General features: G+C 41.3%; 1 protein-coding gene across 1 annotated transcript in view; it reads right to left on the reverse strand.

Annotated features, from left to right (window-relative positions):
• Positions 1-17,549, reverse strand: part of TAF4B (TATA-box binding protein associated factor 4b) — a gene marked incomplete at both ends in the record, with an annotated part of 69,100 nt that overhangs the window by 35,885 nt on the left and 15,666 nt on the right. The window contains 7 exons of the mRNA XM_084226811.1: positions 1,127-1,232; positions 1,832-1,967; positions 6,961-7,539; positions 10,678-10,767; positions 12,834-12,956; positions 13,063-13,230; positions 17,323-17,430. Of these exons, the coding sequence (XP_084082937.1) occupies positions 1,127-1,232; positions 1,832-1,967; positions 6,961-7,539; positions 10,678-10,767; positions 12,834-12,956; positions 13,063-13,230; positions 17,323-17,430 (1,310 nt within the window). The remainder of the gene's footprint in view (positions 1-1,126; positions 1,233-1,831; positions 1,968-6,960; positions 7,540-10,677; positions 10,768-12,833; positions 12,957-13,062; positions 13,231-17,322; positions 17,431-17,549) is intronic.

Raw genomic sequence — 17,549 nt, forward strand, 5'->3', positions numbered from 1 at the left:
AAAGCAGGTTTTTTCCCTACAGTATGAATTTAACAATTCAGGGAACAACTTACAGGAATTCAAATTCAATATAAGACAGCTAATATATTCCATTTGGAAGATCACAGAAATTTTTTTCTTTTTCTTTTTTGGGCATTAGTTTGTTCATTGTTTCTTTTTTTATTACTATATTTATGAAGGGGTGCTTTTTTTAAACATCACTACCCAAAATTACATCCCACATTACATTCTAAAGTATATTTCATAAGACCTTGAGGCAGATGAACAGAGCCATTGCTTTAATATGAGCTTTTCATTTCAGCTTCTGGCAACCACTGTTTTTAAGTGTTCACTGTATACTGTATGTTACTGTAAACAGCAGCAGCTTTCTGTCTATACCAGTGCATTCAAAGCTGCAGCTTTCAACAGATGATAAGTCAACTGGTCAACAAGAGGTGTCAGCATGTCTGCTTTTTTCCCTTGGAAGAGCAATGTCAAACTTGCCCTGAAGTGGTAAGACTAATAATGTTTATGGCAGTCTGTACCTCTATTCCAACATCACACTTCATAGCTGCAAAAATAATTTCTGCCTTTGAAAAGTTAATCAGTTGCCAGAACTAAAAGCTTTAAGCACTCTTGCAATCTAAAGGCCTAGAGAACATGTTAGAAATCATGATTAGAGATGTAGTCAAAGACTTTCACCATGTGCACAGAAACAAGGAGCTAATAAAAGATTCTGAAATGCAGCACAGAGTTTTAGACAGGTTACAAGTCAGTCCAAGTAACAGTTCAATGCTATCAGACTATATGCAAAAACCACAGGTTCTATCTGCTTTAATCCTGTTGAGACTTTACTACAAGATATCTAGATTAGTAATTGTACTCATAGGATGGAAAACATGTTAGTGAAAAGCTGACACAAAACTCAACCTCACCAGGACAGTTTTCTTACACTAAGAATAATTAATATCTGCCTAGAAGTTTTAAGGTTACCCATTGCCCATGAGTATTGTGACGTGAAAAACATGTATCAGAAAAAAAGCTTCTGAAGAAAGTTGCTATTATTGGGGCTCCATTCCCACCTCTATACTTGCTTCTTCCTTTTCTTCCTTTTTATATCTTAACTTCTGATATTGTTCATTTTTACCTGAAGGATGTTGCTCCATTCTCTTTCATTTTCACTTTTTGAACAGGAGATGCTTGAAGCGACAGAATTTTATTTCTTGGCAAGGTAATTTGCTTCAGAATGGAACCTAAAACAAAACAATGAACATGCTGTAGTACAAAGAAAAATGCTAAAACAACTGTTTAGTTAGTTCATTATTCTAGGTAAGGCTGCTCAGACTCAGTAACAACTAACTGGGCCCATCTGAAAACCAGACACTCTAGAATCTTACATTCTACAAGTTCTGTATGGCCCAAAGCCTCACACTCCCAGCAAACACCCTCCCTTCTGTGCTGACCAGGGAAATGTTTCAGTGAAAACTCACTGCCTGAGACAAACTCTTATTGTGCATCAACCTGAACAAGTTGAAGGAAAAAGCAAGGCCTCATGAAGGAACTCTCAAAATCATCAGCTTAGAGGAAGTTCACCTCAAGGAGCTCAGTCACAGTATTTTAACAAGTACAAATATTTGATTGACGTGCTCTTAACGAGTGCCAGAAGTAGATGTGACATTGATTTTCTCATCAGAGCTCCAGACAGTAAAGATGTTCAACTTAATGCACAGAACTGGCTGCTCCCAACTGACAGCCACCTTTTTGCACTCCTACAATCCACCAACAGCCTGCACTTATTTCTATACCTCAGCAGCCCTCCCCCTTCTCCATGAAAGTGGTTCTTGCACTTTACCTGCAGGAAACTGGTTGGTTTGAACAAGTGTATTCAGTGGCATTTTCTTCTCAGCAGATGTCTGTAGGGTGAGTACTGAGGGCTGTGGGAGCGTGGAAACTTGCTTGACAATAGCTCCCGATGGTTGCTGGACTACCTGGAAGTGGAATATCCAATATCAACAGTGAGAAGAGCTAAAATACAGAGAAGTAAACAGTATCAATGCTTTCATTTAGCCAGAAGTGCCACTGGGCAGGTATGCTTGTCTAGTTTTCAGTTTAAAGCAAACAGCACGCTCAGAAAAGACCCTTTTTTTAAAAACCTGTCAAGAAATCTTAACAAGTGGTAGTGAGCTTTAAGCTCATTCAGTGAGTTCTAACAGACACTTCACCCCTATTCTCCACTGATGACTCTATTTGACAAGTGTCACTAATTATCACACAAGCCATTCCACTGAGAGGCTTTCCTCTACCTCGCTCAGCAGGCTAACTATTAAAGAGTGAGTCTGCCAGTACCTTCAAAAGGGTAGGTATCACAAACACCTAGTCAAAAAGGGAGACCACCAAAACAACTGAAGTCTTGCATGAAATACTGTGCCTGCTAAGAATTAAAGAGTACACGCGATAAAATTACTGATGCGTCTTTGGAATTGCAACATCAATTGTAAACTGAGATGCTGAGTTTCAAAGTGTTAAGCTAAAATACACTCAACAGCTGCCAGGAACATGAAGTACTAAATAGCAACACCTATAGCAAGTGGAGCCTCTACGCAAAGACACCAGTACACAGCTGAAGGGTAAAAAGGAAGGCAGTTCATAGTTTTGTTTAAAGAGACTCTTCAAAGAAACAAAACCAGACAGCAGGATGTCATCACAACACAAACCTACAGGCACAGCCCATAAATACTAATCCTTCCTCTTCAGGGGCAACTATTAAAATGCAAGAAAGTAATAAAATTGCAGCATCCCTAAAAATCTCACTTCTAAACCTCCTAGCTAGCAGAATGTGGGCTGCAGCTTTGATACATGCTTTAAAAAGTTCTTGATTACAGGCAGTAGAAAGATGTTAGTTCACCAAAGCATAAAATCAACATCTTCAGACTGAATCCTATTTTTTTAGCAGGAGAAAACTAACAATGAAAATGTCAGGGTCAAGAAGATATTTTTCTCCTCTACATCTTTCATTCTTACTTCAAAAAGTCTAAAGGGTGCTTGCACAAGTGTAATTAAAGAATTGACATTTACAATACTTCAGAAATTAGGCTCTCTCCCGTCACCTAACTTCTCTGCTCTTAATAAATATCATCAACATAAGCATCATACATTGACAAAAAGATACTTTGTGTATTAAAGAGTCAAGATAACATCTCAACCATCTCTGTACTGGTAGCACTAAGGCTTGGTGTAGCAGAAGTAATAGAATAACTGATCTGAAAGTGGTATCTGAAAACCGGACAGACAGTTAACATTAAGATCTAGAGGAGGAAAGAACTACAGGAATACAGGGACAGACCGTGGACAGAGATGAGGCTCACACCTGCAGCACTTCCTCATGGAGCAGAACAGATGCTAAGGTTTACTTCTATGAGTTTTCCCCAAAGCTCAGTTTGATCTCTCAGAAAGGTCTGGCTTCCAAAACTGCAAGTTGTGAATAGCACTAGCAGCGTCTTTTGTGCATTCAGGTAACTAATGAGGAGCCAACCTGCTTGGACACACTACTCACAGGCTCCACTAGCACCAACACACACCTAGAGATGCTCCTTCCCACCAGGAAGAATGATGCTTCATCTTCAGCATGCAAAACACTGGAACAGCACAGGAGGAAACATAAGCATTCCAGACTGAGGTACAGCAGACAAAAGAACAGAGACAGCAATGTTACAAAAATGGTCTGAGTGGAGACTGGGATGTAAGTCAGGTAACCAAGGAGGCTACATTGCCAAGAAACAGAGAGGATGTGCTGGCAGGAGAGCTCATTGTCTGTTTGCCATTCTAGCTCTAGACTAACAAAAGCTGGAAGTCCTTGAGAGTTGCAAGGGGAGAGAACAGCAATACTGGAAATTTCAACAAGGATCCAATGCCAGAATGAAGCATTACCAACATCGGTAGTATTTGTGAGAATATCCTTTCTTCAGGTTAGCAGCAAGAAATAATAAAGAAAAGGGACTGTTCCTTTGTGTCCTGTTAAGCAGGCTGACACACACATCAGAATAAAATTATTGATGTTCTTAAATTAAAAAAATGCAACAGAACATTCAGCTGACAATGAAGAGACAGCTGACTGAAAGAGACTTTGATTAGCCTCACTGAACCTGTTTTACATTCATAAAATAAAGTTTGGAGATCAGCAGAGGAATGCTGAGGTATCATCACACACAAGCAGTATTGCTTCAGGAAGGAAGCCTCACTAATGGAATGCAAGAGCAATAACCAGGACAAAAAAATAATGGAGAAGACTCATGAAAGCTCACCTCTGAGGGGTCATGACACTAACAACTGACTAAGAACAAGCAGTTGCAACAGCATAAACACTTCATTCCTTGGTTCAGTCATTAATAATCTCCAGGCAGTGTGTCTCACTGGTAACTGTGGGGACTACACCAGAAACCCCTAGCTGGTTATGCCTGACATGAAGCTGTAATCTCACAGCAGCTTTCTCACCAATGGATGCCAGCATTTGGAACGTAAATTTCCATTTATTGTGCTTTAACAAGAGACAAAGCAATACTAGAGCAAGACAAACTGTATTTCCAAGATGAAATGTCTTTGTAAGCCAACAGCCTTAAATGAGGTGGTGTTAAGAATGTCACAGCAGAAAATCCTTCAAAATATGCAACTGCCACAGCACAGGAGTGCAATCAATCCCAGCAGCACCCCTGAAGAACAGGCACCTCAGTGTCCACACAGAGTTTTGATAATAATGCTACAGAAATGAAAAGTTTCATGTTGCATCACTCCAGTCCCAAATTTGATACTAAAATACAGCAGTGCTGCACTCTTGAGCACCACCAACATTATAATGGAGCTGGCACATCAAAGTTCAAATTCTCTCAAGCAGAAGAGGCCAAAATTAGAAAGGGGCATACAGAGGGAGTGAATGGCATCAGACATCCCTGTGGGCTGAAAAGGGAAAAAATTGCTGGCAGCATTGTATAGACAGATTTGCACAGCTGGCAGTGTGCTTCCTTTTTCAGCTGGCAGTAGGACCCTTCTGTTTAGGGAGGGCAAGTCCAGATTTGTTTTCTTATGGGAGAAAACAGACCCTCTGCCCTTTCAAGAGAAGGCATCAGGGTAGTAGCCATAGGAGATACAGCCACTTCTACTAACTTGCCCTTTGTGCTAGTAAGTTGTCTGAGCAAACACCAAGCTCCTGATATGGCTAAGCTGCGAAGCAGTCAACTCAGTCCTTCAACTGTATCTGAGAAGAGCAAGTATTTTAATCACTGTGCCTACCCAAATGAGGATAAAAACATGTTTTGTAGGCAATTCAATATATGTAAAGCACAGCAAAGAAAGGCAATTGCAGCAGACTGCCACAGTGCAGCAGTGTAGAGGCAGAAGCCACTTCTTGAGTTCACCAATATCAAATTCAAGAAGTGTTTTGACTCCCCTGTGTGGAGCTAAGCTTCCTTGCCTATTTGTACAGATGGTCAACCTTTCCCCTGGATTACAAGACTTGCTGTGTAGCCAACAAACTGCTCTCCTGCCCTTGTACTACCTAAGAAATTCTCCTTTTCTTCTGGCTGGAATTTCAAATGTAGTCCTCGAAGACAATATGAGCACCGACTCCTTTTCTAATTTGACTTTAGCTAGTACTAGCCAAGATTGTCAGTGCATATGCTTAACAACTCTTCTTTGGAGTTTTGGGGTTGAGGGTATTTTGCCTCTTTTTTTTAACAAATACAATCAGAAAAAGGACTCCCCATCCATAAGCAAGTCTGGAAAGCTGCAAAGTGCATGCTTACACTACCATAGCATGAACTCTTTATTTATAATGCAGGATTCTTATATCTACCTCATTCCCTTTGAAAGGAAAGGAACTAAAAAGGCAAAACATTTTAGGGGTCTGAACACTGTTAAATCAAGTATACGCAATATCCAAGCTAAAGAGAAACCTCACACAGCAGATGTCCTACCGTACCTGTGAAAAATGAATCAAGTTTCACAGGAAGTCTAATGGTTTTCCCACTTTTTAAAGAAAAAAAAATTTACAAGGAATACCTTTGCAAGAATTGAGTTCTTTATCTGCCAAAGGGAGACTTATTCTCTCAAAATACTTGAAAACATTACTTACAGGTAGACCAGCTGGACACCATACTACTTGGGATCTTAAACACCTATAAGCCAAACCTAATTTATTTCACAAAGTTGGTCTTTCGGGCATACCTGTGATCCACAGTTTCTTGGTATTTAATATTAATATTAGGAAGAAGTTAACCTGTGCCAAGAATAAAAAATGTTAACATATTGCTTTGGAGGGTATTGTTTTAATAAGACAGTTATTCCTCCTGGAATTTGTTAGCTAATGAGGCCTGATAGAAAAAACTCACTTTTGGACAACTTCATAATTAACATGTCTTAGTAAATGTGGAGGTCAGAACTCAGCTCGGAAAAGCTCCTTGAGGTAGTTCATGCATTTCAGGTAACATAACACTGAACAATATCAAACCACCTGTGCCTGCCAAGTACCCAGGGCAGGAACTACCAGGGGAGAGAGACTGGCATCCCTGGTGGCTAGCTGAAGCACAGTGCTAACAGGGCATCCAGGAGCAATTAATGTAAGTATCCCATCAGCAGTTTCTGCTTCTGACACTTGCATTTCCTGCCTTTTCTTCCAGGTGCCAACCTGGCTAGTGGGGGCTAGATCTTGTATCCATCCCCCTGCGTGTTCGCCCTGGTGAAATGGTGGTCAACATGTGTTACAAGAGATTAAGCTGACAGCTTGGCTTTAGATTCACCTCTCCAGCAAGGGCTCAGCATTTCTAAACTATCACAAACATAACTGATGGACTCAAGACAGACTAGCTTCAAAAATTAAAAGAAAAAACAAAAGAAGAACCAGAGGTCCAAACAGCTATCCCTCTTTATTAAATGGCAAGAATCAAAGTAAAGGAGGCAGGTTATTACAGAGAAGCAGAGAATCCATCTTACCAGCTGCTTCACTTTAACCACCTGCTGAGCACCCGCCGACCGCGCCACGATGGAGCTGGGCTGCGAGATTTTAATACCAACTGGGGTTCCCATGCCTGGTTTCAGAGGCTGGAGAGGACTTGTCGCAGGAGATGCCACTGTAGAGACCAGCAGTGGCTTTGCAGGCTGCAGAGAGGGCGCTGGCACGGCAGAGGTGAGGACGGGCTTGCCAGGCTGGACAGCGCTCGGCGCGGACGGCGCCACGGCCGCGCTGAGGACGGAGGCTGCGGGGCTCAGCGCCGCCGTCGCCGCGGCAGGGGAAGGAACGGCCTTGACAGCCTGCAGAGGAGCTGCTGCCGCCGTGCTGGCAAGGACTGGTGTGATAACCACGGGGGCCGTGACCGCCGCAGGGGCAGGTGAGGGTTTTACAGCGGGAAGAGCAGCTGTTGCTACAGCCGAGGTCGGCGCTCCTGAAGAAGGAGCTGGTGCTGCAGAGGGACAAGGGGAAATCTCTTCTTGGGTTGGAGCTGGCTGCTCCATACACTGCTGGATAAAGCTCTGAGGATTAGGCATGAGCTGCCGTAGGGCAAGCACGCTTTTCTAAAAGAAAAATGAAAGAACATTGAATGTAGTAGCAGCAGTTTTCCACAATAATAACGCATTTGTAACTAAATCCTCTTCCTAATTTTCCAATTAAATTTTTCATGAGACAATAAATGGCAAACAAGTTTTGCTAAATTTCAGGCATGCTTAAATTGAGGACAACCCTTTTCAGTGAAGATGACAAGAAACACCAACACCAGCTGAGCAAAGGTCAACCATCACCACAGCTACACTACACATAGTAATCCCATCTATGGGGAAACTCACATATAACTTTGTTCTTCTGTTTAGAGTTTTCAATTTGGAATTTATGTTTCAGAGTAAGATGATTTTAACTGCTTTGTTACCTCAAAGAATTTTGCTTTGCCAAAAACCCCTGCTATATTGGAACAGCTGTGTTTATTTCATGGAGCCTGACAGGGAGCTACGAATTATCCAATAAAGTGAGGAACAAGCTCTGAAGGCAAGAACACTTTTATACCAATACAGCTGTATCTACACTAGGGGGGGATACCACTTTAATAATGTCTGTAGAGCTGCAGCAACACAACTTCAGCCAGCTACTTCTCTGCAAGAGGAGAACAAAAGTAAAGGAATCTGGCAACATCTCATTTTTACTACAGCTGTGTTTGAGAAGGTTAATGGACAGAATAATCTTCAAAGTCTCTACAGATTTTTCTCCTTCACTGTTTATAATCTGCTATGGCTCTGAACCAGGGGAAATCAGTTCTGCAGCTACCTGTATATTCTTGAAAACCCTTGTATTTTTTCCTCCTCTCTTAACTAAAGTTTCTAAAGTTTCTAAGAGCTCCTAACACAGTGCTGCCACTTTGGACTTCATGCAAAAGGTCTCACATGCTAGCGTACCAAGTGATCATCTTGTTTGCACAACTGGACCTTTTGCAGCCCATCTGTTTTCTAACATTCACTTCCTTCTATTTTAAAAAGCTGCTTAGCTCCTGATGCAATTTATGTACCAAAAGCATCCAGCAGACTTGAAAATCAAGCAGGCTTCACAGCCAAAGCCACTGTACTTTTTCCACCTCTTGGAACACACAAAACAAAACACATGCACAACTTCATCAAAAACCTGCAGCTCAAAGATAAGAGCTGGCTCCAGAGAGACCTCCCTAAAATTCCACTTCACCAGCTAAAAGTGGATTGGCAGAGAGCCGTATCACATTTCTTTCCAGACTCAAGCTGCAAACATTTCCCCCACAAACAAGGCCAGCACTGATCCTCTTAGCACCTTCGAGAAGTGCTCCTGAAGTCATCCTCCATTTGGCACTCAGTCCTGTCACAGCTGCTCAGAGTTACAGATCAACCTAATTGTGTGCATCAGCCACACATCCTTACAGCGCTTCAGGAAAAGGCAATCTGGGTGCAAGATGTTTTAAAGGATTGGCAACACTGCAAAGCCAGCTAACTCTGACCATGTCTGAACAACACTTCTGAAGTCACAGTATATCTTTGTTAATATAGCACACAACAGGGAGAGAGCACCATGCCAAGGATTATGTGGTATGGATACTGCCCAAATCAGAGAACCCTAGATGATGCCAGTACCTGGCAATGCAATGCAGAAGAAACACACAAGGGCTCTGCTGTGACAGGGCATGGTCTGACCCACGCTGATGAACCCAACTTAACCCCTGCAGAATTGTCTTGAGTTCTCTGTATGAAGTGTAGCAGCTCTTCACATCGTTGGATGGCTTCTTGTAACAGCTGAGCACTTCTGTGAGTGCCAGTCACACTGACCCTGTACTCACAGCCTGGTCCTTCTGCAGCCAGAGCCACACTGGATGCAGAAAACCCATTCTCAGAGCTGTTATTTTTCTGGCTTTTGCATGGCTATTTAAGAAGCCTCCAGGAAATTAAACAGGTAATAAATGACCAATCATAAAATTTTTTGTATCATAGAATCATCAAGGTTGGAAGAGACCTTATACCTTTCAGATCATCAAGTCCAACCTTCAGTCCAGCACTACCACTGTATCCCCTAAACCACTAAATCTCATCACCCAGCACCAGATCCAGATCCTATTAAACACCTCCAGGGATGGTGACTGCACCACTCCCCTGGGCAGCCCATTCCAACACCTGACCATCCTAACAGTGAACATTTTTTTTCCAAATATCAAATCTAAATCTCTAATCTCTCTCATCTTAAGGTCCTGCAGAGATGACTGCACTCTTTCAGACTCATGGCAAACTTGCTAGCAAGGCATTTAAAAGTTGCTGCTGTAAGGAAAATTTTTATCCCAGATTTGAGCAGATTAACACCAGCCATCTAGAGCAATATCAGCATTATCACATGCATTGTTATATGGCCTGTCAAATACCAAGGAAAAGGGCAAACACCAGAAAAACTCTGTCTCAGCTTTACCACTCAACTAATTTTCCTTTATTCACCATCACACCTATAATGAATGAACAGATCTAACAAACCTAAGAATATGGTGTACATTGGAATTTAGTAAATTTAACATAGTTTTCCATGTTTTCACTGAGATTTAATGCTTGCTGTATAATTAATTTTTATGTTGTTAATACCATTCTATAATATGATTACAAATCTCAAGGAAGCATTTTTTCCTTTATATGATTATTTGCTTGAACAGAGTCCCTGGGATTCTTTTGCTAAGCTACAGCAGTCTTGTCAGACCCTTTCTGGACCAAGGGGCAGAGATTTTCCCTGCCTCCAGCTAAACATAAGCCAGCAAAAGATGAATAGCTTTATGCAGATTCTTGATCTTTAACATGGCATAAGCTTGTGCATCGCCACTGTTGTCAGCCTCTGAGTTAGAACTCAGAATTGCAACAATTTTGATGAGAAAGTAGGAGGCCATCTTAACACAACTGCTCTACTGTAGATTAGATGCACAGCTTCCAACACACTAGTCTCCACTAACACCTAGAGGGCAATTACTCTACAACATTAGGAACCAGCATAAATTACTCCTCAAAAACTCCTCTACCCCTTAAGAATTACCTTTCAGAGCACAACAGTCACAGAGGTATCCTAAGCACCATTCTTCAACTGACCTGAACAAATCTGAATGCCCCAACTCTCTTCTCTTCTGGTCCTCCTCCCTTGCCTCTTTAAATACTACATATCCATATCTAGACACTTACCTTGAGGAAAGGAACTAAATAGGGTTGTGGAGATGACTTAAGCTCTGTGTACAACTTTTTTGTAAATTCTTCTGGTTCAATTTTTGCTTCCTAAGAGGAAAATAAAATTACAGTTGTAAGTTATAACTGAATCCACCTCAAGATAAATCAAAAGATCATGGAAACTTATATTGTCATGGCATTGTTCAATTTCAGTACTCAAATGCTTTTTTCATGATTAAAAAAAAAAAAAAGAAAAAAAAAGGGGGAGTTAGGATAGAATAATGTTGTAATGTTCATATAGTATTACCCTAGTTGTTTACGCTTTCTTCAGCTACAGGCAGTTAACACACTTAGGGATAGGTGTTCACACCCAGTCACTGAAGTGATAGAAAAATGTTTATAAGCAACACTGATCCTTTTGAGTATCTCACTGTTTATGCAGATGTATTTTAAATCAACTACTAGTACTTCTTTCAGTAAAGGCAGTTTATCTGCATAAAAATAAACTTAGAGAAATTGAAGACTAATGACAACTTAGCAGTTTTTGTAAGACAATTCTAGACTACTGCATACACAGCAGAACAGAACATTTAACAGAGTCTTTCCAAAGCAATCAAAACATTTCTGCATACCTCATGGCAACAGTCCTCTGAATTGCAGAGTAGTGCTCCCTTTCTTAATGCTTTCCAGCCTGTCCCAACACAAACACCTGACTCGAGGGCTTGGGAGGGTTAGGAAGCTGCAGCAGACTTCTGAGACCCCTCACTTGTACAGAGGGCTAAGCCCCACACTCTGCTGCCCTTCCTCACCCTCCCAGCATCATCAAGAATATTACCTCCTCCAAAAAGGTATAAACACACAAAGAGAACACCAATCTCCATTTCTGCTGAGAAAGTACTCCTCTCACCCATATTCCCCTCTGGAGAAACTGTTCCAAGTTGCTGTATAACTAGGACAGGGATTTTAGAGACTGTTTTTGCAGACAAACAGAGCTTCCAGCAGCTCTCCCATTTAGCCACTTGATCTGTGGCCTGTTAGATCTCACTGAGATGCAGACACGGGTCACCAAGGTCTCCCTGATACAGATGCAAGTGGCTTGGCACACTAAGGCTCAGTGCATACAGGGTACTTGACACCCACTTCATGAAACGCTGCCTTAAGGATCATTTCGCTGCCCAGATGCAATTTACTCATTTCTCTCATACACACAAATGCATTTAAATCATGCACATACCAAACAGCAGATTTTTAAACTATCACAAAAAGCAAATAAGTGCGCAGTTAACAATGCATTAATGTCTCTCAATAACTGCTCTTTAAAAAGAAACAAAACCAAAAAACAACAAGTACTGTAAGCACAAGAAAGAACAACTCAATTTTTCCCACAGAAGGAAAGCGTACAGTCCAGCAGGGACAGAAGCTAAGAAATCAAATCTCTGCAAGGCTGCATTCTTCAAACAATCTGCTCTCTGAAATTACACCTATCTACATCACACCTCCCCAGACTGAAAAGCCCTTTGGTACCACTAGCAAAGCCACCCCCCTCCACCAGCACACAGCCTTCTGCTACGGTGGAACAACAACACAGCGGCAGCGGTCAAATGCCATGACAAGAAGTGGCAGGAGAAATCGTTACCAGGAAAACCCAGCTGTGCTGGGATACAGCACGAAGCACCATACGGCAGCCACCTGCAAAGAGAGAGAGGCTGGCAGCCACCACGTTGCTTGCTCCATCCTACTGTTTCCAGCTATTGATAATGTCATTCCTGTGCCACTGCTCAGTTCTGTCTTGGAGTAAAGCAGTAGTACGGACTTAGCGCTGCACTGCAACCTCCATATCAGATTCTTGCTACTGAGGACTCAAACCTACACTAATAGGAAAAAAAGATACCCAGAAGCTGTGTTAACACTACCAGCTCCTCCTGCTAGTAGTTACCTGTGTGCATAAAATGAAACAGAAACGTGAGGGAGGGAAATAACACAGCATGGGATCCAGTTAAAAAAAGTAAGATTTATAACGTAAGACTTAACAAGGGTCAGATGCATTCAGCCACAAATCCAACTCCTGAGCTGTTAAAAAAAAAAAAAAAAGCTACAAAATAACAGGAACAAAACTATGATAAAGTAGATGTCAAAAATCTATACACGAATGATTGTTTAGATAAAAGTCTCACCAGTAGGTTTTGCACGAGATTCTTCACATTCTGCCCCATCTCAGGGGCTTGAGGTCCACTAGATGACAATTTTACAAGTGTAGCAAGAAAATTCTTGCATTTCTTCACATTCTCTAGCATCTCCTAGTGCAGAAATAAAGAGAAGACTGTTAGATGTTGCACTGTCTCTTCAACCTCTGATGAACACACAGAATGTTAATTTTTAATTAAAAACTTTTTTTTTCCTTACTGTAGAAGCGCTGGTCTGTGCTACTGTTGTGCCCTCTGCTTTCACAGAGACTGCCTTTTGGGAGATAGCTTGTGCAGGTGGTCCTGTAACTGGAAGTTTTACAGGTGTTCCAGTACTCAAAGGCTTTACAGCAGTAACTGTAGTAACACTAGCTGTTGCAGCTGCTGGCTGAAGAGAAAAATTAACACTTTTTAACCAAGGAGCAACGTGACAAACATACAGGATTCTGCTAGCATATAAGGTAGCAACTTCCCTGGATTCTGCTAGCATATCAGGTAGCAGCTTCCCTCCACACTGCTATTTGAAGCACAAAGAAACTATTCTCCTTGTTTTTAGAGTTTAGATTAATTTGTTTTGGGAGGCTCTATTTAATATAGTAAGTGACAGCCACAGCCATAATTCTATTTATAAATCAAGGACGGGGGGAAGAAATTACAGAGACACATCCACACCAAAGCACTGCCTGTAACTTTGAAGAAAGAGAGGAAGGAAAAATTGTCTTGAAGAAACCAATATATTAATTTTGCCAGGCTCCTACAGTCTAAGACTAATGGATTTTGGACAATGCTAAGCCAGGTGATACTGTTCTGAAGACAAACAGAACCATAAGTCATTATTTATCTTCCAGTCTTGCCCTGAAGCTCCTCTCCCAATTGCAACACCTCTTGCTTTTCCTATCACACACAGAGTAGGCAAAAGACATCATGTCAACTTTGGAAGGATGCAAGTGCCAGCAGAAGCAGCCAGCTCAGCAAACGGACCTAACAAGTTCTTCCTGCTTTTTCCTCATGGGCAGCAATTTGGATCTCCTCCTCCTTTGCCTTGACAGAAATTCTCACAAAATCCAGTTATTTTGAGACCTCTTTTTAAAAGCTCATTATAATTTACCAACAGATTCAGAAGCTCCAGCAACAGGAGAGTAATTAAGGTTTAGGAAAAAACACCTCCCTTCTTTGCAAACTAGGCTAAATCTAAAACCCACTAAACTGAAGTATTTCTACTTTGGATTTTAAAGAGAACAAACAAACAAACCCAAAACACCAACACAGTTCATTTGATACAACAGAATACAATGCAATTAAAACAATCTGCCCATGCAAAAAACCACAACTTTTGATTTCTCAACTTAAAAATTGAAAAGCCAGAGGGAACCCACAGGCAGAGTTCCAGGTTAACATTTAAAACCTGAAGTTGGCTGTCTTCTTTCCTCCAAGCCTGTGAAGAGGAAGGGAAAGTCTGGTTTTGTAGTTCAAATTTTAGGTTCAGATCTGCACAATGTGATGGCTTTCACTGACTTAAAACATTTAAGCACCCCAGCTTAGTCAAACAGGCATAACTAATAGTGGCTAATTGCATCAATCATAAGAGAGTTAGACAGGAGTCTAACTTACCCTACCATGGATAAAACAAAAACTAACCAAAAGGGGGACAGACACAGCACAGAACAGCAGTCTTTCAGGATAGGGAAAATTAACAAACACACATTTAAAGTTAAAGCAAAACCATAATGCTTTGTCATACGTTTACATTTTTTTTCTTTTCTGGGTGGGGGTCCTCTCCTCCCCAAGCTGCAGCCAGCTTGACATGAAAGCAGCAGGCAGCTAGCAGAAAGCTTTCTAGCTTAGGCTCCCACTGTTGGTAACACTTTAATAGCTCTCTGCAGGATCTTTGCCACCACCACTGCCTCTTCCAAGGATGAGGCTCAACAGCCCTGAGACCACAGGGAGGCAAACTGGGCACAAGAATCCCACAAACAGATGGGCAGGAGGAAGACGGAAGGGGACACAGCGCAGATCTGCCAAGCTGCAATGCCCTGGGCTTTTAAAAGTCGAAAACAAGGGCTGATCTCTTGCAAATTCCAGCATGCTTACACATCAAGACTAGAACAGCATTTTAACAGCTGAGGGAGGAAACAACAGGAAGTCTGCTGGACCCTTTTCCCAGGAAAATGAATATATGGGAATTAATTTCTGTCATCTGCCGTCAACCGTTTTCACTACCGACAATTCTCATTCTCACTTTGAGCAACAGAGAAACGGTCACCACAAAAAAAAATGGCATTAATCCTGCATATTTTGAAGTCATTTCAAGAGAAGAAGTGCTCAGCATCTAAATGAAAGCGCCCCAGCATGCTGCTAATTAGACACTTTGCAGCTTTGTTACGCCATCTGGGAAACAGGTAAAAAATAAGAATGCGCAGGTAATTTTGTCTAACCTCAGAGCTTAAACATTCAGGAATGTCAGAAAAGCAAAATATTTTCGTTGATGAGGAGAATAATCCTGCAGTCAGTACCTAGAGAGTTTTCCAAGTTGTATTTCACACAAGACTGAAGATGCAGAACCAAGCCAAGTATTATTTCCTCTCCGCTCTCCACCATTTTCTGGTGATGACATCATACTCCCAGACCAACACTCTTCTCCTGTGACCTCAAAAAATTATCAAGACTAAGATCAGGAAGTTACTTTAAGACTGATGAATGAATTGCTGCCAAGGAAATCAGACTCAAGGGCTCTGCCATTCTTTCCCCAGATGGTTCCATCAACTTTTTGCACTGGCTCCCTTTTCAGCACTCTTCTCTTGCCCACCCCAGGATGAGGAGCAACGTGACCACATGATGGCAAGGGGCTTCAAGGAAGCCACTCTGAACAAAACAGCTCTGTTAATTTTTCCTAGAGTCATCATTCCTGCTGTCTAAACCTAGCCCTACAGCTCATTCCAAGTATTCCAGTTTCTACAGCTTACAAAAAATACTCCAAGTCTATGTCTTTAAATATCTCGAAGAACACAGGTTCAACAGACTGCATCAAAACTGAATTACAGAAAAACCAAGCCAAAGGCAGATAAAAGTTTTAAAAAGAGAAGTTAATAGCATGATGAATCTCAGTGTTTACCCACATGAGAGTGTGAGGATGCATGCAGCTTCATCCATCAGATGATGGATGACCTTCATCTCTTTTCCCCAGTGCAAGGGTAGTATAGTAGATGACTATTGTTTTTATATCCTAAAGACCTCTATGCAGAGATCACAAACACAGGGTTTGCAAGCTGGTATTCCAAAACAAAAGTAAGGAATATCCATTACTATATTTAGACACAAAGCATACACTGTTTCCATTCTGAGCAAAACAGGGACTGTATTAAGAGAGGTCTCTGGGTTTTCCACTTCAGCACCAACATTATCCATCTGTAGTGAGAGGGAAGTGAAAAAAGAGCACAGAGGGTGAGCAGTGTTCAGCTGCTGATACAGAAGAATAGCAGAAGGATGAACTTGTTAGTCAGACTGTTACACTGTCAGCACACACATCCCCCAACCCTTCAAACACCCTCAGGGTCAAGAACATACATCCAGCATGTTTTTATGAATGACTGATCTTGCTCATTTACTGAGTCTTTTGTCAACTGCTACACTTCAGTCTCCTTCTGTCTTGTCACAAATACAAGTACAAGCCAGAATTCTTCATGATTCCTCCTCCAGATTATGAACAGAACATACTACCTACAGAAAAATGTAGGTTTCTTTTCATTCCACATGCTTATCCAGAAGCCTGGTCCCCAAGAACAGAGGATGAACCGTATGCAGGAAAAAATCTCATACTCTGCAGGTGATAAAACCCTCTTCAAAAGAGGTCTACAACATTTTTTCTCTAGAAAAAGCAAAATAAGACCTAGGAAATAAGACAAAAATACTACCTGAAAATAATGAGGCATTTTCAACCACTGCCTATTTACAGCTGTACCTGTGGAACCCATCTGCCACACTCAATTAGAGAACAGGTCTCCAGCTATGACCTTCCTTCAGTTTATAATGAGGGGGAAAAACATCATATACATGAAAAACAGCTTGACTGGTGCAGACAGCTCATTTTCCCCTCAACATCATCTCAGGTATACTTTTTTCTGCACTAAGGAATCAGGGAACCCCAACAGGAGCACATCTCCCAGAAAAGATTTAGCAAGAGATTGAAGGAGCTCTATCACAGCCTACAAAGGCATTGGAAATGGCTCTCTGAACTATTTATTTTATTCATTGTTCCTGTGCTTTCTATTGTAGTGAGATAAGATTATCTGACACATGCTGACAGAAGCCTAATTAAATTATGCATTTAAAAAAACAGATTTGGGAAATAATTTGTTATGAGGACAAAGGTTACTCAGCTTACTGAAAACCAGATTACTGTAAGAAATAACAAGAATGCATCTGTATTTTCTCTAGTTCTTTCTGTCACTTATTCCACCATACTATAAAGCTTGCAAAGTACCTGTATTACAGCAGGTGTCTGAACAGTAGAAACCACAGCATTTGTTGTTTGAGATAACGTTTTCACAGGAGCAGCTGCTATTTTCTTTACTAACTGTGTGCCAGAATTCTTTGAAAAAATAAAAATAAAAAATAATTACACATGGGCAGAGAACAGCTGTCAGACAAGTCAATGACAAAACAGACATCGAAGCTGGGGTCAGATACAAACTGAGACACATCCTCTTA

This window comes from Fringilla coelebs (assembly GCF_963513975.1).
Source record: "Fringilla coelebs genome assembly, chromosome: 1".
In the NCBI taxonomy this organism is placed as follows: Eukaryota; Metazoa; Chordata; class Aves; order Passeriformes; family Fringillidae; genus Fringilla; species Fringilla coelebs.